Here is a 21,558-nt window from a genome sequence, read left to right as displayed (position 1 = left end):
GCTAGGAAAGCTTCGGGACCTGATGGGGTATCCCCAGCCTGCCTGAAAACCTGCTCACGGCAGCTGGCCCCCATCCTCACTTCCATATACTCCAAGTCCCTGAGGGATGGCAAGGTACCTACTTGCTTTAAAAAGTCCACCATTATCCCTGTCCCAAAAAAACAAGGAGTCTCGGACCTTAACAATTTTAGACCTGTGGCCCTCACTTCTGTTGTGATGAAAACCTTGGAGAAAGTGATCTTATCCCTCCTTAAGAACTCCACACTGCACTGTCTGGATCCGTTCCAATTTGCTTACAGAACTAATAGGTCCACTGACGATGCTATTAATATATGCCTGGAGTACATCACCGGCCACCTGGACAGCCCAGACTCATATGCCAGAATGCTCCTCCTGGACTTTAGTTCGGCTTTTAACACCATCTGTCCTCGTATACTGCATGACAACCTAGAGGAACTCGGTGTTCACCCCTCCCTCCGCTGCTGGATCACGGACTTCCTTACAGACAGGTCTCAAGTAGTTAAGCTGGGCGACATCTTGTCCAGACCAAGGATTACCAACACGGGAGCCCCTCAGGGATGTGTCCTGTCACCTTTCCTGTTCTCGCTCTACACCAACAACTGTACCTCTAAGGACAACTCTGTCAAGGTCATCAAATTTGCTGACGATACCACCATTGTTGGCTTCATAAGAAAGGGTAATGAGCAGGCCTACCGAGACGAGGTGGAGAGAATCCGCCACTGGTGCAGAGCGAACAAGCTAGTGCTCAATACCACCAAGACTGTGGAGATGGTCATTGACTTCAGAAGGCAGAGTACGACCCCGCACCCAATTCTCATTGATGGTGCTGAAGTTGAAGTCGTTTCCAGTGTCCGACTCCTGGGCACAACCATATCTGATGACCTGAGCTGGAAGATGAACACCATCACAACCCAAAAGAAGGCCCAGCAGAGACTCTTCTTCCTGCGCCAACTAAAGAAGTTTGGTATGGCCCAAGAACTCCTTAAATCCTTCTACTCCGCCACCATAGTCTGTCCTCTGCACCTCGATACTTGTATGGTACGCTGGCGCCACCGCCGGCGACAGATACAAAATTCAGAGGGTCATCAGATCAGCGGAGAAAATAATTGGGAAACCCCTCCCCCCCCCTGGAGCTCATCCACAACTCTAGGTTGTGCTCTAGAGCAGCAAAGATTTCCAATGACCCATCACACCCAGGTCATCGCTTCTTCCAACGGCTCCCATCGGGTCGGAGGTTCCGAGCCCTCCCCACCAAAACATCAAGGCACAGAGACACTTTTTTCCCCACAGTGGTGAAACTCTTGAACTCCCTATAAATCCTGTGGTGCTCCCCTCACACTTGTATTTAGCCATGACACGAGAGGGTTAGTGTGCTGGGATCTTTCTCAGCACGTGTTTTTGCTTCTTGCTGTGATACTGCCTCACGGCTCTTTGCATTGTATATTTCTGCTGTAACTTAATGTTTGTACACTGTTTGTGTTGTTATGTTTATGTCTCTGCTGTAACTTTTGCCCTGTGGTGCTAAAACCAATTCCGGGCATGACCCAGTCATGCTTGGCTAAATAAACGATTCTGATTCTGAAGAAGCCCCAGGTGAGTAAAGAAATCAATTTTAGTTTTTACATCGGAAGTCCTTTAACCTTGTAGTCCACCAAATGTGCAAGTGCTTGTACTGTACCTCCAATGGGAGGACAGAGTTGCTCCTTTGCAGCAGAGAATGTACCAGGGCATGCTGGGCTATTTCTAGGACCATTTCTGACAGGGCTGTGGAGTTGGAGTCAGAGGAATTTTGGGTACCCGCAGACGGGAGTCAGTCAGATGATTTTTGTACAAAATCCACAGCCCTGGTAAGTATTAGACTAAGTAGTCGGAGTTGAGGAGTCGGAGACTGAGCCATTTTGGGTACCCAGAATCAGCATTGGAGTCCATGGTTTCATAAACCAAGGAGTCTGAGTTGGAGGGGGGCAGATGAGAGGGAATATCCTGCACGCTGGTGCCCCCTGCTGGCCATATAGCCATTGTCTATATGCAACTGAAACCCTCTCCAACGACTGGCTGAATTTGCTCAGCCTCTGTTTAATTAATTACTGCAGACTAGGTGTAACGTATATGTGCACTTCTTGATTGGCTTGCAAGCAGCCTGCAGGCTTTATATAAGCAGCAGAGAACTGTTTGGGAAGTGAGTATCTCCTGTGTGTTTGGTGAGTCTGAGTTGGAGTCAGAAGATTTTTGTACCGCTCCACAGCCCTGATTTCTGATATAGTAAACTTCTGATCTAGCAAACCACTTTTCCCGCTTCCTTGGAGTTCATTATGAGATTATACGCTATTCACTTTTGATGTTCCCACAGTGAGCAATAGGCATTGGGGATAGTGGTCTGGTTGGATGAATTGCTACTTGGGCAGTCAGGGATGTCCGGGGGGCATCTGGTTCCAGATTTCTGCTCTAAACAATCAAATTATTATTCATCTGAGGAAACTCTAAAGTGTGCACATAGCTTAAATTAATCTGTCACTGTGCTTGTCTATTGCACAATGTTTCACAGCATGTATGACTAGCTTCAGAGTCTTTTACTGCCTATAAGAAGGAAGGGATTTCTAGGGCAAGTATGCAAAACTCTCTCCTCATGAAGTTACACCCTGTGTCATAAATAGTCATTCCCTGGAGCTGACTGGTGTCTGCAGTGAGTCACACCAGGAACCGGGATAAACTACAATCCTGATATCAGTCTTGCTCAGACTATTGGGCCATCTGCAGCTGTGTAGTGGGGATTCCCCTCTTCCAGATCGTCTTTTATTGGCACTGTGACATAATGAGAGCGTGACTTATGACAGCAGTCTAACTGTCTACGTGAATTGACAATTCAAACACCTTTTATTTATAGATGAGTTATGAGTAAAAAAAAAAAACTTGATAAGCTTAACAGAACCTGACAGGCTAGAAATAGACTCCTTCAGGCCCGGATTTACATCACAGGAGCCTATAGGCACAGATGTCCTGGCACCCTAAATTTCACCTTCCAGGAACCCACAAACCCCCGCCGAACCACACTGCAAGTCTGCTGGCTAGCCTAGCTATCACTTCTCCCTCATTTTCTTTGTTCATCATAGGTAGCTACAGGTGCCCCTTAGCATTAGGTAGCCAGGGGGACCCTAAGTATTAAGTAACTTGTGGTGTTCCCGACTGAAGGGAGATCTCATTACTGGAATCCCACTCGGGACTCAGCATAGGGAAGGAGAGAGACGCACATGTGTCGAACTCCAGGCCTGGAGGGCCAGATCCATGCCAGTGTTTAGGATGGACTGAGAAAGAAAGGAATGTGTTCTACCTGATGGTCCACACCTTTCCTGATTAAGACCCATCAATTCATTTGAGCTGTATCAAAAATGTGTGAGAATCTCGGCCCTCGTAGGACCGGTTTGACATGCCTGCACTAGAGGAAAGGAATTAGCCGCTTTTCCATCATCAGGCGCCTGTAGGCACGTGCAGAGCTTCTGTTTGGTTTCAAGGTGCGTTTGTAGTTTCTGGGGGGGGGGGGCTCAGCGCACCTCTGGTGGCCATTCGGAGGCGGCCTGGTGAGGACAGAGGAGGACGGGGGAAACCTCATTAGGATCCGGAGGCTTCCCCCTCCCGAGGTGCGTACTCCCGAGGGGACGTTGTTCTCGGTACAGTGTCTCTTTAATGACGACTTGTCACTAGGCGCAGTGTGAGACAATAGAGGATTTCTGCTTTCAGTTTCTATATTTTCAGAGAGAGATATGAAAACATTCCAAGAACTTACAGCAGGGCGAGTTCTGCCAACTGAGGTCAAAAGCAGTGTACTTATCTCAAACGAGATTACTGTTTTTGTTTCTTGACTATAGAGGTCCGTACACACGCCGGACTGCAGGCAACGTCGTCGCCTCCCGCTGGGTGGGCGTTCCAGCGACAGTCCGGCGTGCGTACAGTCTGTCTGCAGACTGATACGGCTGTTTCTGAGCGATCCGCCTGGCGGATCGGATCGAATCGGAAGTGGGGAAAAAAAGTTACTGCGTCTTATAGTCCAAATGCATGGAATTCCTGACTTGTGAATGCCTGCCAATATGAACCTCCAACCTGCCACAATGTCAGGGACTCCCTGTACTGTACCCATGCAGTGGAGGACACGGGGGGGACGAACAGAGGACACGGGTATGCAAAGGGGCATAGAGTGTTACACAAGGGGGTCAGAGGAGGACACAATGGGGACACAAGGGGCTTGATTCACAAAGCAGTGCTAACTGTTAGCACGCCTTTGAAAAGCCCCTTAGCACGTCTAAACGAGTTTTTTGCGCGCAAAACTGAGCGCAGGGTGCTCCGCGCGAAGTGCCCATTAAAAGCCTATGGGACTTAGCGCGCGCAAAACTTTGCGATCTGATTGAGAAAACCGGTGCTAACCTACTTAGCACCCTGGTTAGCGCGCCTAAAGACTTTAGACGTGCTAAGTAGGTTAGCACCGCATAGTGAATCAAGCCCTAGGTGGACAGAGGCGGACACAGGTAGACGCAAGAAGTATAATGGCTCATACACATGGGGCACAACTGTCGCCACAAACACATGGCACGCGCATGTTGCGGTGACAGGTCCCCCGTGTGTATGAGGCGCGCGCCCCGAACTGTCGCCGGAGAAAGCAGTCGCCGTGTGATTGGAAAGTTCAATCGCACGGCGACTGCTGTCTCTCTGCAACTGTCGCTAGTCCACCACGCGTACTGCGTGTGTATGTGCGGACTAGCGACAGCTACCCACAGCCAGAAGGGAGCTTCCGGCTGTGGGATGCAACTATCGGCGACAGTTTCCGCCACATCTCTGTCCCTCTGTGCAGCGTGTACGGCTGCCGCACAGAGGGACCTGGCGACGAACTGTTGCTGCTTTTTTTTAATTTTTTTTTTGTCTCTTGTCTGCAGTTGCAAGCAGACATTTGTGCCTCGTTTAGGTTTAGTATATTTACTTTTTTTCTAGTTTTTGTCCTCTAAACCTAAATGCGTCTTATAGTCTGAAAAATACAGTGCTTTATTAAAGCTGCTAACGGGTTAATAATAGCACAGTATGCCAACCAATATAAGTTTTATAACATGAACGTACCTCTTACTTTGCTATTTTTACCAGAGGTGTGTTTTTAAAATACAAATTTTTAAAGCCGGTTTAAAACATTAGATATATACGTTTATAGTCTGTCTGGGGTTGGGAAGGGGCTTTTAGGATGAAACTTTTCTTTGCCTCTTCTGTAGTATTTCCTCCAGTATTAAACTGACAGTATTAATGTCAGGTGAACCAAAAGTGTGTGTGTGGTGTGTGTGTGTGGTGTGTGTGTTTACACACATTCACATTTTCCCCAAAAATAAAAAAAATAAGCCCCAGCTGGAAGCCCTACATGGAAAATTGGCCGTAGTGGCAGTTAAAGTGGAGGAAGAGGCGGCCAGCAAAAGGGGACACAGCTATGCAGTGCCAACAGGGCACCGGACCTACAGCAAAGTTATCAGCTGTGTGCAGGGATGACAGGGCAGGTGCCTGATCAGTACAGTAGTAGCTTACCTTCGGCTCCAGCTGAGGAAGAGACGGCACATTGGGGAAGGCAGGACGACACACAGGAACAGCACAGTACAAAGGAACAGGAAATATTCTGCTGAGACACTACCTGACAGAAATTTAAGACATCTCCTGAAAATTAAGCCCTAGCATATCTTTTGGAGCCATAATTAATATGACACAGTCTTTTTTTTTTTTTTTTTTCCGGAGAAACACGGGTATAATAGTGGCCTAACGCACGTTTCACAACCTACAAATGGTTGCTTCTTCAGAGACAAAAGATGTCCAGATGACCATAAACATATCCATCCTATCAAGGCGCTCCTTTTCTTGCCTCTAGATACATCTCTGGCACTGTATTTGGCCTGAGGAAGTGGGCATTAGACCCACGAAACGCGTTGACTGTGCGTGATTAAACTTCGTATGTGTATGAATGTATCATTATTGAGGTAAACTACCTCTCCCTTTATTATTTTAGTGCTTTTTAACACAGTTTTATCTATCATTGGGCGCCTCTTACCCCCTTTTTCACTTTTCACCCTCCTTTGGAGGGGTGTACTCCGGTACCCGGTGGCTCTGCCACTGATAGGTCCTGTGTTGTTTTTCCAAAAGTGCGACCGGTTCCAGTTCCATCTGGTCACCCGGGTGGAGTCGGCTTTATAAATCTCCACCTGCCTTCAGTAGTTGGTTGCCTTCTTTGCAACCTTCCTTTGTGAGTACCACAACCTTTTTGTACATTTTCCATTGAACTTGTGACATTCTGCACCATTTGGGCTCCCGTTGTTTCTGTGTTCTTTTTTTTTTTTTTTTTTTAAGGGTGTTGGTCACCCCCTACCATAAGCAGTAGGCCCATTTGTGGAAAATATCTTGTTTGTTAGAAAACATGCTAATACAATTCACGAGCAATGGTCTGCTTCCTCAAAGGATCTGTAAATTACCGTAATCACTGTTTTGTCACACCCACCATCCAGTTGGTACAGTGGCGCTCACAGCCCTTGCAGTGTGGGGTCTTGATAAGTAGCCCCAGAATGGGAAGGGTATGACTTAAAGCACACTTGACATGAGAGGAATATGGAACAGAAGCTGACATATTTATTTACTTTTTGGCCTCTTTCACACCAAGACGTTGCGTTTTAGGGGACGTTAAGGTCGCATAACGTGCCCCTAACTCAACGCCTGGTGGTGTTGAAGGAGGACGCCAGAGTGAGCTGCGTTATGCAGCTCTTCGTGCGCAGTATAGACTGCGGAGACCACGTGATCAGAACACTCCGCATCACGTGGTCCCGCCAGCCAATAAGCGGCCACTCCAGGAAGAAAACACTGCAGTGCAGTGAATATTAATTAGCAATGTGGCTGCCGACAATAGCCGACTCTCCCGTCCTCCTCTTCTGCACAAAAAGATAAAAAAAAAAAATTACTGAGCATGTGCAAACAGTCTAACGCGGCTAAAGCCGCTTAGAACGCACAGCATGCTGCACTTTCCAATAACATCCAGCGTTACACTGTAATGCAACGTGGGCACTGTGAACAGCCCATTGATTTTTCATTACCGTGAGTTGGGCTGCATTACAGGCTGCTCTAACGTGCGCCTAACGTCCCACTGTGAAAGCAGCCTGAGGGTAAGTTTCCACTAATAGAGGCTTGTGAATTTGTGTGTGAAAATGCATGCACGAATTTACATGCGTAAACCTCTGTTTTTTCATGCAAATTCACATGCAAAATATTTTTTCGTTTTTCCATTATTCTCATTACTCTGCATGCATTGTTCAGAAAAACTGACAACACTGCTGTGCAGATTTTTTTTTTTCTTATGCATACATATTGTGGATACAATGGAGACAGGCCCATTGAAATACATTGGTATGCAAATTTGTTTGCAGAAAATGCACAAAAATTCGTATGTAGTGGAAATGAGCCCTGCCCTGCTGCTGATCATCTGCCTGTAATACTTTTAGCCATAGGCCCTCAGCAAGTATATGCAGATCAGGTGCTCTGATTGAAGTGTGACTGCATTAGCCACATGCTTGTTTCCGGTGAGTGATTCAGATACTAAAGCAGCCAAGGAGATCACTAGTATGCTTGTTTCAAAGGAAATAAATATGGCAGCCTCCATAACACTCTCACTTCAGGTGTCCATTAACCCCTTGAGGACCCACCCTTTACCCCCCCCTTAAGGACCAGCGCTGTTTTAGCTGATCTGTGCTGGGTGGGCTGTGCAGCCCCCAGCACAGATCAGGGTGCAGGCAGAGCGACCAGATCGCCCCCCTTTTTTCCCCACTAGGGGGATGATGTGCTGGGGGGTCTGATCGCTCCTGCCTGCCTGGGTGTTGCGGGGGGGGCACCTCAAGGCCCCCCTCCGCGGCGAAATTCCCCCCCTCCCTCCCTTCCCCGAGAGATCCGAGGCTGCACAGGAACAGATCTGTCCTGTGCAGCCTCTAACAGGCTCCTGCCTGTCATGTGAAAGCGATCCCCGGCCGCTGATTGGCCGGGGATCGCTGATCTGGTACAACGCTGCTACTGTTAGCAGCATTGTACAAATGTAAACAAAGCGGATTATTTCCGCTTGTGTTTACATTTAGCCTGCGAGCCGCGATCGGCGGCCCGCAGGCTATTCACGGAGCCCCCCCGCCGTGAATTGACAGGAAGCAGCCGCTCGTGCGAGCGGCTGCTTCCTGATTAATTATCCTGCAGCCGGCGACGCAGAACTGCCTCGCTGGTCCTGCAGCTGCCACTTTGCCGGCGCGCGGTATGAGTGTGCAGTCGGCAAGTGGTTAAACAAGGACACTCAACTGAGAGGGATATGGAGGCTACAATATTTATTTCCTTTTAAACAATACCAGTTGCCTGGCTGTCCTGCTGATCTATTTGGCTGCAGTAGTGTCCAAATAACACCAGAAACAAGCATGCAGCTAATCTTGACAGATATGACAATGTCAGAAACATCTGATCTGCTGCATGCTTGTTCAGGGTCTATGGCTAAAAGTATTAGAGGCAGAGGATCAGTAAGATAGCCAGGCAACTGGCATTGCTTAAAATGAAATAACTATGTCGGCCTCCATATGCCTCTTACTTCAGCTGTCCTGTAAGACCACTACAGAATAGGTCTGATGTGGTATATTTAGAGTAAATTGGCATCCCAAGTGGTGAGTAGGAAACTTTCTCACAGACTGTTACCATGGTTGCAAGGAAGCAAGTGATAACATATATGGATATTATAGCTGGCTGCAGTTTTCAGTATACATGGAATTACTGTTTACGGAATTTACATAAGAGCAATATAACATTCCAGCCATGAATGAAGTTTTTTGTGTTTTTTTTCATCGTTCCCCATTTATGTGAAGTGTTTGTGTTTTGTATTTTAGTGCAGTGATGTGCGATGGAGACAACAGGCAATCCCACAGCTGGTGACTTCAGCAGGTTTAAAATCAAGGAGGAAACAAAGCATGTCTTGGAGGCATTTTTAAAACGATCCCTGAGTCAAGATGACAAGGAGAAGCTGGGCCATGTTGGGCGCGTTTACCACGATCCCAAGAAGTACATACACAGGTGAGGCCCCTGCTGGATTATAAAGTTGAAGAGAAATCGAGAGCCCAATATGGTGTAGTATGTCAAAATTGATTGGATAAATGAAACAGTGAGATGGTAATACTCACAAACACGGGTTACCACCTAGGTAACCACTCATTAGGCAGGTGAGGAGATTAGACCTGTCCTCACTCAGGATTAAGAAGTCGCTCTCTGTAGATAGGAAGAAAGGGGGTAGATCACCCCTCCACCTGGGGTGAACTCAAATATATTGGTAGGTGAACAAAGGCGCCAGAAGGATAAAAGTACATCAAATTTTTAAAAAATTGCTGGGAGGAAGTGGTGGACTTGCCTCCGTTAAAGCAGACACCAAGGACTGTAAATATATAGATATACACATTTATTGAAAATACCCCAAAGATGCAACGCGTTTCGCGGGCACAGCCCACTTCTTCAGGCAATAAGCAGGGGATAAACAACAGCAATTCAGTTATAGCAAGCAGAGCACCTCAGCAACCAGAAGTCCACCACTTCCTCCCAGCAATTTTTTAAAAATTTTATGTACTTTTATCCTTCTGGCGCCTCTGTTCACCTACCAATATACCCTGCTGGATTATGTCCACTTTACCTAAAGATCCATTTAGTAGAATAAAGATGGCCATACATCTGGCTACTTGACGACCGATCAACCATGCCATTCGATTATCCTAATCTGAATCTGATAAAAAAATCTGTGCCACCAAGTGCATGCCTGACAAACAATGCGACCAATTTCAGGCCGAAATTGGTCGCATAAATCGGTCAGACATACTGCAAGATATTGGGCCGTCATGATCGGTTAGGAGCGCGGCTGTAACGGCGAGCAATATCGGGACAAGCCACAAGTTCTACGAAACCCCCGGCGCTGTTGCCATAATGTATAAATGTGTATGTATTGTGTGCATTTATACATTACCTGTCTGTGTGGTGGTGCCTGTTCGTGTTCCGAATCCGCTGCGCCTCCATATCCCCATATAAGCTGCTGGCGCATAGCATGTTGGTGTGCAACATCACACGCCACGCCGGCTGCGTGTATGCGGCTATGGAGGAGCGGCGGCTTTGGAAAACGGACAGGCACCGCGACACAGACAGGTAATGTATAAATGCACACATTGCACATTTATACATTAGGGCAACATCGGTTAGGCGGCGGGATTGGCTGATTACCAAGAGGTTTCATGCTGAAATTGATCGGTAATTGGCCTGCAGTGTATGTGCAGCTGACAGACCTCTCTCTAATCAAATAGGATTAGAGAGATTTGTCTCTTGATTGAATCTGCCAATCATCGCTAGATGTATAGCCACCTTAAAGGAATCGTCGGGCAAAAAAATGAGTTTCACTTACCTGGGGCTTCTACCAGTCCCCTGCAGCCATCCTGTGCTCTCGTAGTCACTCACTGCTGCTCCAGTCCCCCACCGCCAGCTAGTTTCGTTTTTGACGACCTCGGGGTTGGCGGGCAGCATTGCATACATTTTTACGCATTCCCACTGGTGCAGGAGCATTAACGCATACATTTTTACGCGTTAGTGGTGCAGCGTGTAAAAATGTATGTGTTAATGTTCCTGCACCAGCGGGAATGCATAAAAATGTACACAATGAAACAAAACTAGCTGTGTAGGTCTTTGGTGCTGGTCTTGACTCTGACTGTTCTCATTATTCATCACTTCTGTTTATCCGAGATTTTTCTTGCTTTGCCACTTCGAACCTTAACTTGAACTGAGCCTGTGGTCTTCCATTTCCTCAATATGTTCCTAACTGTGGAAACAGACAGCTGAAATCTCTGAGACAGCTTTCTGTATCCTTCCCCCTAAACCATGATGGTGAACAATCTTTGTTTTCAGGTCATTTGAGAGTTGTTTTGAGACCCCCATGTTGTTACTCTTCGGAGAACATGAAAAGAGGGAAACTTACAATTGACCCCCTTAAATACTCTTTCTCGTAATTGGATTCACCTGTGTTTGTAGGTCAGGGGTCGCTGAACTTACCAAGCCAATTTGAGTTCCAATAATTAGTTCTAAAGGTTCTGTAATCAATAAAATGACAAATTTATGCACCTGCCTAATTTTATTTAAACAATTATTGCGCACTTTCTGTAAATTCAATAAACTTTATTTTCCTTCTCAAATATCACTGTGTGTCTCTCCTATATGATATATTTGACATTTTTTTTATCGTAACAGCCAACAATTTATATAGGAAAATCGTGATTAACAAGTTGCCCAAACTTTTGCATACCACTGTATATACATTATTCAATGTTTTTGCTTTTACTAATGATTCAAGTGATAAAATGCTCTGCTGCTGCTAAATATTCCATAACACCATTTTTTCTACCATTTAAGAACAAGTTCAGAAGAAATTAAAGATGGAGGTGCGAAGAGAGGCAAGAAATCTGATAGGCGGAGGAAAGACGTTGGAAAGGAAAAGGATGAAAGAAGTCACAGCCCGACGTTTGGTGAGGACTCCAGCCAGGGCAGCAAGGAGAAGTGGAATTCCCTCCATGACGAGATCACTCGGGTGGAGGAGACCAAACATGACTTCAAAACCAACATAAAGAAACTGTTAAGGAGACAAAGTCAAACCAAAGAGAAGGCTTCTACTCCAAAGGACAAGAATGGTAGTGTTCATAGCAAATCCAAAGACTCTATTGAGTCCTTGTTGGATGAGCATGGGCGGATTGTAGCCAAAGGAGACTCCTTGAAACGCCCCAAATCACCCAACCCTCTCCTGGCTTGTACTGTGGCGGCTTCCACAATCTCTTTGCCCACAGAAGACCAGAAACCGAGTGATGCTCACGAGAAGCATGGAGGCCAAAGGAAGCCAAGTCTACCTTTTTCTTTGAAGATGTTAAAGTTAAAGAAGAAGACGCCAAAAGAGAATAAATCAGGGCCAGATACCACTCCAGCCCGGCCAGATTTCCTACCAGTGACGTCATGTTTTGATGTAGAATATCCTTCCTCTGTACCTGGTAGGTATATCTATGATTCTCAATGGGTACTTTCTTGTTACCTGTGAAACACATTATAATATAGGATGTGGATATCGGATGTTGATTTCTGTGAAAACTGCATGACAAAGGGTTTGTTCAGAGCTATGCTCTACAGAATGCAAATAATTATAGTGACAGGAAGAAGTTTTTCTCCTTCTAAGCGACCCTATTGGTCATTTAATGTGATAGATGGCTTCACTGACCAATAAGGTACCAGAAGGCTAAATCACCTTACTCTGAACTACTTCTATGCCTTATTACATCTGTTCTAATCAATGGAATGGTTTAAATTGTAGACAAGTGGCTCTCACTATAGGATATTTGAGCATACTCTCATACAACACCTGTTTTGCGTCTGTTACCGAAGTTTGCTTCAGAGCCCTTTCACACTGGGATGGTGCTGTACGTTATTTTTAGTGCACCACACTGCAATGCAATGAAAGTCTATGGGGACTTTCATGCCGATACGGTGCGCCATGTGACGGAAGTGACGTTTTCGCCACATCCCGATGCAAAGGCAAATCTATGTTACCTTGTGGTTCTGGGTCAACCTGCGCCGGACCGGAAGTCATGTAAGTCTATGGCGACGCGTATATTTTTGAAATGACTGCTGCAAATATTCGCTTTGCGCATGCCCGTGATTGTTTTGTCCACAGAAAGTGAGCGGCTCTTCCTGCTGGGCTGGCTGCCAGATGGGGATTACTGTGTACTAACGCAGTAATCTTCGAAGGCGGTGCGGCCCCACCAATCCTCAGTCTGAAACTGGCCTCAAGCTTTCATCTTCCCCCTTTTTTTTTTTTTTTATTGGAAAATGTGGTATAACAGCCCATTAAAAGTGAAGTAAGCAGTGTGTCTACCCTGTGCTGTTTTAGAATGAAGCCCTTTAGGCTTGGTTCATACAGGCGTTTACTTGGTGTCTCGTTTGAACACTGTGGTTTTTCCGAACGCAAATGCCAGTTGTTTTTGGTGAAGCTTTTAACGTTGGTAACGGTCGTTGCATTTAAAAGCATTTTATTTGCTGGGCTTTTGTAGAGCAGCATTGTGGTTTTACTTCCGGTTTGCCTCTGCCAAACAACATTGGCGGCATTTGCCATCATTTCAACCGCAACGCCAGCAAGTGTAACTGACTTCTAGTTGATACATGTAGCATCCAAGACGACGGGATCTACTGCGACGTCTTCAGCTTCTGTCAGCGCCGTCTAAAAAATGCCTCCATTCATTTGAATGGAACGGCTGTAAATCCGTTTTGAACAACACTTTTGTCGGCTGGTGAAAACATTGTGTTTATCTCCATGTGTGAAACAACCCTTAGAATCTGTTTGCTAATTTTTTCTAGGTAAACTTGTAGATAGTGAGCTCTACACGTTGGCTGCAAAGCAGCTGGACACGCTGATCAAACATAAGAAGGTGAAGAGTCCGGTGGCACCCCCATTAGCACCGGCAGGTTTTGCTCCTGTGCCGAAGGTGGTTCCTCCCCCTATGGAAGCTGCTGGTAAGAGCGTCTTATTAAAAATTTGTATATGGTTGGTTTTCAAGCCTTTATGCACATCTGTTTATGCACATGTTTATTAGCATATAAATTTGGCTAGAAGCCGTAGCTGGCACTGAATGTTTGGCCTGAGGAAGTCGTGAGTACTCGTTGCCGTAGTGCAAATTAAAATTCCTGATTATGCACTTGACCATTGTGTAACCTCTAAGGCAGGGGTCTCAAACTCGCGGGCCATTTGCGGCCCTCGATACAAGATTTTGTGGCCCTCGCCGGCGAAAGCTTCCTTCTAGTCCACTTCAGTGCTCCCAAGTAATCCGCCGCATCCCCGCTGCTAAACGAGGGCTGCAGAGCCCCCAAATTGCCCGGGGGCAATCCGCCGGCATTTCCTGGAAGGGGCAGAGCTTTCAGCTTCAGCTCTGCCCCTCCTGACGTCAATCGCCGCACGGATCGCTGCCTCTCCCCGCCCCTCTGTGAAGGAAGAGTGAGAGGGGCGGGCAGAGTGAAATTCCTTATGTGGCCCAGCCTCATCCTGACTTGCCTCCTGCGGCCCCCCAGGTAAATTGAGTTTGAGACCCCTGCTCTAAGGTAAGCCACTCCCAATTTTCAAACTTTTTTATTTTTATTTTTTTATAATATACATTTTATTATTCCAGGGCACCTCTTCCCTCCATTGAGTTCATTCAGCAAGTTGTGTCAGGAAGTCACATGATTTCTGAAGTTGCCGACCAAAAAGGAGCTTGGGGGGTGTAGCTGTTGGCTATTTTCTCAGATTAATTAGTAAAAGAATCTCCAAATTATCATTGGACAAATGCATTTTACACTTTTTATTTCCAGTACATTGTCTATATTGTTAATTAAAAAAAAATATTCCACAGTTTGCCTGTTTTACCTGATTTATATTTTGTCTATACAATTCACAGACAACAATAACAGGATTAGTGAAATAGCAGTTCCTGAAGACAAGGAGGAGGTGATCCGGAAACTGGTGGCCTTGCTGCAGGAACAGGCTGTTGTGATCAATGAGAAGGTGAGCGCAAACATTGCCTGGACATCCATAGCATGAAAAAACAGACCTACTTACCTGAGGCTTCCTCCAGCCCCTGGCAGCCTATGGCCTCAATTCACTAAGCTTTATCAAACGTTTGATAATTTTACCTCATGGGTAAAATCTAATTTTGAATTCACTAAGGTGTTATATATTTATCGAATGTTTTATCGATAAAACGTTCAATAAATCTATAACACCTTAGTGAATTCAAAATTAGATTTTACCCATGAGGTAAAATTATCAAACGTTTGATAAAGCTTAGTGAATTGAGGCCTATGTGTCCCTCGCCGCAGCTCCAGTGTCCTGGGATCTTCTCCGTTGCAGATGCCGACCTTGCCAGGTTGGCATCTTCTGTGCCTGCTCGAGCACGTGGCTGCGCCACTCACGTGGCCTGGAGCATTGCCTGGCAAAGTTGGCATCTGCAATAGAGGGGGGCCCAGGACACCAGACCTGCGGCAAGGGCACAGGATGGCTGCCAGAGGCTGGAGGAAGTCCCAGGTAAGTAGATCTGTTTTTTTCTTTCTTTGCTCGCACCTTCCCTTTTAAGCCTGCTATACAATGGCTGATTTCTCTGCCGACTTGCCCAATAGATCGCTTTGTGATCAACATCTGATCAGAGAGGGATTGATCACTGCCACACATTGCATGATGATTTTTAATAGATTTCAGACTGAAATCTATTTAAAATCAATCTTCCCTACTCCCCCTTCCGCTAATGCTGTTCTCCCTGGGCCCTATTCAGAATATTACAGCAGCACATTGTTCTCGCTCACCTCATGCAGAGTATTACCACAGCACGAGGCTCTCACTCACCTCATGCAGAGTATTACTGCAGCACAGCACTCTCACTCACCTCATGCAGAGTATTACCACAGCATGGCGCTCTCACTCACCTCATGCAGAGTATTACCACAGCATGGCGCTCTCACTCACCTCATGCAGAGTAATACCACAGCTCAGCGCTCTCACCTCATGCAGAGTATTACCGCAGCACAGAGCTCTCACCTCATTCAGAGTATTACCGCCGCACAGCGCTCTCACCTCATTCAGAGTATTACCGCAGCACGTGTACTCTCACTCACCTAATGCAGAGTATTACTGCTGCACAGCGCTCTCACTCACCTCATGCAGAGTATTACCACAGCTCAACGCTCTTACCTCATGCAGAGTATTACCGCAGCACAGAGCTCTCACCTCATTCAGGGTATTACCGCAGTACGTGTACTCTCACTCACCTCATGCAGAGTATTAGAACATCGCTTTCACTCACCTAATGCAGTGTATTACCACAGCACGGAGCTCTCACTCACCTCATGCAGAGTATTACCACAGCACAGAGCTCTCACTCACCTCATGCAGATTATTACCGCAGCACAGCGCCCTCACCTCATTCAGAGTATTACTGCAGCATGTGTACTCTCACTCACCTAACATAACTATGTAACTATGTAACCCCCCCCCCCCCCCCCCCCCTTTACTGCTGTTTGAGAGGGAGGTTCTTTTTCACAAATTATTAGATTTCTGGGGCATACACTGAGCAAAAAGAAGGGTAATAGTCAGGTAATAGTCTCAAGTACTCTGAGCAGCACTGTGGCGTAGTGGTTAGCACTCTTGCCTTGCAGTGCTGGTTTCCCAGCTCGTATTCCCAGCCAGGTCAACATCTGCAAGGAGTTTGTATGTTCTCACCGTGTCTGTGTGGGTTTCCTCCGGGCACCCCCGTTTCCTCTCACATCACAAAAACATACAGATAAGTTCATTGGCTTTCCCTAAATTGGCCCTAGAGTATGATACTTGCATTACAAGATACATGCATAGACATGGGACTGTTAGTGACAAGACCATATACTCTGTAAAGCGCTGCGTAATATGTTGGCGCTATATAAATACTTAAATAAAAATAAGTATAAGAATGTTCATGAAGAAGGGGTGGGGGGGGGGATTATATGGGCGATGTACCTCAGGAACAGGCTGATATTGGGAACTTAATGCTTATGGTAACCATCGGTTGCCTTTTCAGGCTCAGCATACCAGCATGTGATCTTCTTTTTTCTTTTTGTCATGTTTATCTGTGTTTTTGATTATTCAACTCTCTCCTTCAGTTATTTCCTGTTTTCCAGCAGACTGAGTGTGCTATGAAACAGGCACTGTGAGCTTTTTGCCTTGATTCCAGCAAGGTGTATGTGGAAGATAATTGGACATTTGTAGTTGATATTACAGATAATCAATAAGTGCTCCTCGTTTGAGCAAGCTGTTACTATGCAATTTTCTACCTATATATTGTATTTCTCTCTTTCTACTTATAAGTTATAAAAAAAGAAGTAGAAGGTAAATAAATAAAATGTATTGCCAGCAACTGTCTCACCCAGTTGTTACATGCAGACCTCAGGCTAGGAGATCTAGTTACCACATGAGTAATGTTCCAGGCCTCCCTCTCTCACTTGGTAGCTCCTTGGCAGCTGACTTCTCACTTCCATTGTGTAGCTGCCTCACCCCACTGTTTGCATGAAAATGTGGGGCCTTTGACTCCATCTGCATTCTGCAGCCCACAGGGGGGGAAGAATGCACCTTATTTACATCACAGCAAATGCAAATTCCTGCTACTATGTGTCATAGAACCTTATTATTCTGCTCAGAAGATGAGGACTGGAGGGAGGTAGGACAATAGATTTACATGAAAGCAGTGTTCCTATCAGTGTTGCCCAGCAGGGGGTGCAGGAGAAAGTGCCTCACAGGCATGTGCTATACAGGAAAACATCATAAACATTAAAATTTTTCAACCTTCTCTGAAAATATTTGGGCCTCTATAATTCTGGAATTATATGTGAACTAGTGATAAGCAATAGCCTCTTATAACATTTCCACTGACCCAGAAAGGGGAAAGAAACTGTGCCAATCAAAGCAAACAGCTGCTGATAAATTGGCTAACCGTCCGCTCAGAGCCTTCAGCTGTGTGGGTCATTGGTGAGTTTCATGCTGAGTGTAATGCTGGGTACACACGTTGCGTTTTTCCACTGGATTCTCTTATCTTCGCTCTTTTTTTCTTATCTATTGCCATTCACTTCTATGAGAAATCGAGCGCAAAATTGATCAGAAGGAATATCGGACATGCCAGATATTACCTATCAGATCCATCTATCGAGTGGAAAATCGTACAGTGTGTACCCAGCATACTGCTGGGCTGAAAATTCTCCTAACCTCCTTCCTATACAGGGGCCCAAAGAATGTCCAGGCAAAATAAAAGAGTTTCACTTACCTGGGGCTTCTACCAGCCCCATGCAGCCATCCTGTGCCCTCGTAGTCACTCACTGCTGCTCCAGTCCCCCGCTGGCAGCTTGCCGACCTCGGAGGTCGGCAGGACGCATTGCGTACATTTGTACGCATTCCCGCTAGTGCAGGAACATTAACACATACATTTTTACGCATTGCTGATTCAATGCATACATTTTTACGCATTGAACCAGTAATGCGTAAAAATGTTAGTGTTAATGTTCCTGCACTAGCGGGAATGCGTAAAAATGTACGCAATGCGTCCTGCCGACCTCCGAGGTCGGCAAGCTTCCAGCGGGGGACTGGAGCAGCAGTGAGTGACTACGAGGGTGCAGGATGGCTGCATGGGGCTGGTAGAAGCCCCAGGTAAGTGAAACTCATTTTTTTTATTTTGCTTGAACCTTCCCTTTAAGACTCCTCTTAGGGCCCGTTTCCACTATTGCGTTGCGAAATCGCTGTGGCAAAATTTGCATGCGGATGCGAATTTCGCATGCACGTGCATGCGAATTTTCGTGCGAATTCGCATGGATGACGCTGTATGCGAATTTAACCATGGCAGTGCCGGTGTGCTTTTCCATTGATTTCCATGCGAATTCGCATGAAAATTCGCATACCAAAGCCGCAGGCGATTTCCCTATTAAATACATTAGCGGCGATTCGCCTGCATTCCACACACAGGCGAATTCTGAGGGCTATGCCGTGCAGAAAAATCCTGCACAGAAAAACGCTCAGGAAAACTGACAAGTGGAAACAGGCCCATCCACTTGTATTGGCTGTGCGAATCTGCATGCAGGAAACGCATGCAGATTCGCGATAGTGGAAACGGGCCCTAAGGCTACTTACACACCAGGACGTTGCGTTTAGGGGACGTTATAGGGCACATAACGTGCCCCTAACGCAACGCCTGGTGGTGTTGGAGCAGGTTGCTACCAAGAGCCGCATTACAAGCAGCTCTTGGTGCGCCTGCTCTGTCGGAGGCACTGCGGAGACCACGTGAGCGGAGCTCTCCGCATCACGTGGTCCCGCCAGCCAATCCGTGGCCGCTCCAGGATGTAAACACTGCAAGTGCAGTGAATAATAAGTAGCCATGTGCCTGGCTACGTAGCGGCCTCTCCCCGCCTCCTCTCCGCCCATAAAATGAAAAAAAAAAACCTACTGAGCATGTGCAAACAGTCTAACGCGGCTTAGCTGCGTGTAAAGTACTGCATGCAGTACGTTATGTAGACGTGCTGCGTTACAATGTAACGCAACGTGGGCACTGTGAACAGCCCATTGATTTTTTATTGCTATGCGTTGGGGGTGCGTTACAGGCTGCTCTAACGTGCGCCTGTAACGCCCCACTGTGAAAGCAGCCTTAAGCTGCTACTTCTCTCTGAAGCTCCTTTCAATGCTTTTCAGGAACATAAAGACATGATTTGCATAAGTGATGCATCATGGGCGATCTTTCTTGTTCAATTAACGTACTTCAGAACTAAAGCCGCCGTTCAACCATTAGATTAAAGTCTGCCGAGGTGACCGATAACGACAGTCTCGGCCGATAATCCAGCATCTGTACAGTGGCTCCTGACAGCAGCGAATCACCTTGCTCAAGCTATGCCCATACCTTTGTTCACGTCACTCACCCTGCCCACCACGTGACGTCATGTCTGTGCCACTCCATTGGCCTTCTGCCTTCCCACATAGCAACAGAATCACAGACCTGAAACAAGCATGTGGCTAATCAGTCAGACTTCAGTCAGAAACATCTGGTCTGCATGCTTGTTCAGGGTCAATGGCTAAAAATATTGGAGGTAGGAGATCAGCAGGACAGCAATACCTTCTGTTTTAAAGACAAACCGAAGTGAGAGGCAATAACAGCAAGGCTGCTCCCAAGCACACAGTGTGTATGTGGCCCTCCATCCTGTTCCACTGCCACAGTTTAAAACACCTGTGGTAATTGCGTGGCCCCAGCCGCTGCAATGCATGCCTGGGAGATGTAGTCCATTTATGAGACTACATCTAACGGCTTGGAGATGTAGTCACATTAATGGACCAACAATGGATGTAGGTTAGCACATGTGAAAAGAGGATGTGGTGTTCCCAGGCCACAGTCCCCGCACCACAGGCACTGAATTAGTCATCAGTTAGGGTATAGGCTGGCACCACTGTCAGTAAAAAAAAAAAAAGCTGTTTAATAACTAAAGCTACATACACACGGGGGACAATTCCCCCATTGCATGCGTGCACGTGAACAGAGAGTGACAGCTGTCCACACGTCTCGCCAGAAAGGCAGAGACGTGGCGGAAGCGGTTTGTGAATGGAGCATCCCCCGGCCGGATGCTCCATTCACTTGCGTAGGTCACCTGTCGCTAGCCCGCGTACTCACGCGGGACTAGCGTCAGTTCCGTCGAAGTTGCGGCGACAGCTGTAGCCAGCGATTGAACATGTCGGGCGACGGTTCGGGGCGCGCGTAATACACATGGGCGACCTGTCGCCGCAACACCGCGCGTGCCACGTGGTTGCGGCGACCGCCGTACCCCGTGTGTATGAGCCTTAAGAAGTATAGGCCAATGGCAACTGCCTACTGTTTTGGGCAGAAGGCCCTTTGTCAAGCGGAGAAGGTGACGTGATGACACTTGCTTCTCAGCTTGACAAAAGAGCATGCTGCCTAAAACGGGCTATTATTGCCTATTTCGACTATATGGCGTTTTCAACGTTTTGAATACAGAGCTTTTTACTGCAGGTGGGGTCAGGCTATACCCTTGCATTAGTTTTGATCACACATGCTGGTGCATGAGAGAAAGCTGCATAGTGCAGAGTCATGTGACAGGAGACTGCAGCACTACACAAGAAGCCTTTGAGAAGGCTGCTAAATCTTTCATCCAGGAAGATCAGAATTCAGAATATGCGCTGCAATCAGACTCTTAACTTTTGTCCTTTTTTGTGTCTTTTGTCTATAGATTAATAACGATCCTTTTCTCAGGAAGTCGCTGACAAGAATGTCCTATAACAGCTTCTCTCGCCTAGCTGAGGTCTTCACCAGCCAGGCGGAGGTGGAGAGCACTGAGGTTGGTGCCAGTGTGAGCCCCGAACTGACTAAAATCGCCCTGACTATGGAACTGACCAGGAAAGTGGCCGGAATCAACAGCCATGCTGTGCACCAGCTGATGGGCTACAGCCTTCAGTACATGGACATGTTCGTACCATGGCTGCAGAAGCAAGGAGGCTGGGTAAGTGCCATACATCACATGTCATCTGTGTGTTACTGGTGAGGGTGATGCACTTCTGTGCATGTTAAAGTGAGTCTGAAGGGGATTTTTAATAAAAAAACAAAACAAAACCCCAAATACTCAAGTAAGGAGAGGGAAGGCTCTGGGTCCTATAGAGCAGAGTTTCCCAACCCTGTTCTCAAGGCCCGCCAACAGTACATGTTTTGCAGAAAACCACAAACCTGCACAGATGAGGTAATTCGTGCTTCAGCAGAGCTGACTACCTCTGTGGATTTCCACAAAACATGCACTGTTGGTGGGCCCTGAGCACAGGGTTGGGAAACACTGCTTATAGAGCCTTCTCGTTCTCCTTGTTCCCCGCAGGTTCTTCCATTTGAATCTCCCGCCGCAGGAGACTTCGGCAATCTTTGGAATCACTTAGGCTTT

At 46.7% G+C, this 21,558-nt stretch overlaps 1 protein-coding gene across 3 annotated transcripts in view; it reads left to right on the top strand.

Moving 5' to 3' along the window:
* BCL2L12 (BCL2 like 12) overlaps positions 1-21,558 on the top strand; it is a 64,354-nt gene that overhangs the window by 33,402 nt on the left and 9,394 nt on the right. For all 3 annotated transcript variants that reach the window (XM_068241374.1, XM_068241375.1, XM_068241376.1), the window contains 5 exons: positions 8,928-9,111; positions 11,473-12,098; positions 13,456-13,611; positions 14,529-14,635; positions 20,863-21,132. In XM_068241374.1, coding sequence (XP_068097475.1) covers positions 8,942-9,111; positions 11,473-12,098; positions 13,456-13,611; positions 14,529-14,635; positions 20,863-21,132 — 1,329 coding nt within the window. In that variant the 5' untranslated portion in view covers positions 8,928-8,941. The remainder of the gene's footprint in view (positions 1-8,927; positions 9,112-11,472; positions 12,099-13,455; positions 13,612-14,528; positions 14,636-20,862; positions 21,133-21,558) is intronic.

This window comes from Hyperolius riggenbachi, chromosome 6, assembly GCF_040937935.1.
Source record: "Hyperolius riggenbachi isolate aHypRig1 chromosome 6, aHypRig1.pri, whole genome shotgun sequence".
Taxonomy (NCBI): Eukaryota; Metazoa; Chordata; class Amphibia; order Anura; family Hyperoliidae; genus Hyperolius; species Hyperolius riggenbachi.
The sequence above is the reverse complement of the archived record's forward strand: the minus strand, read 5'-3'. Positions and strand labels throughout refer to the sequence as shown.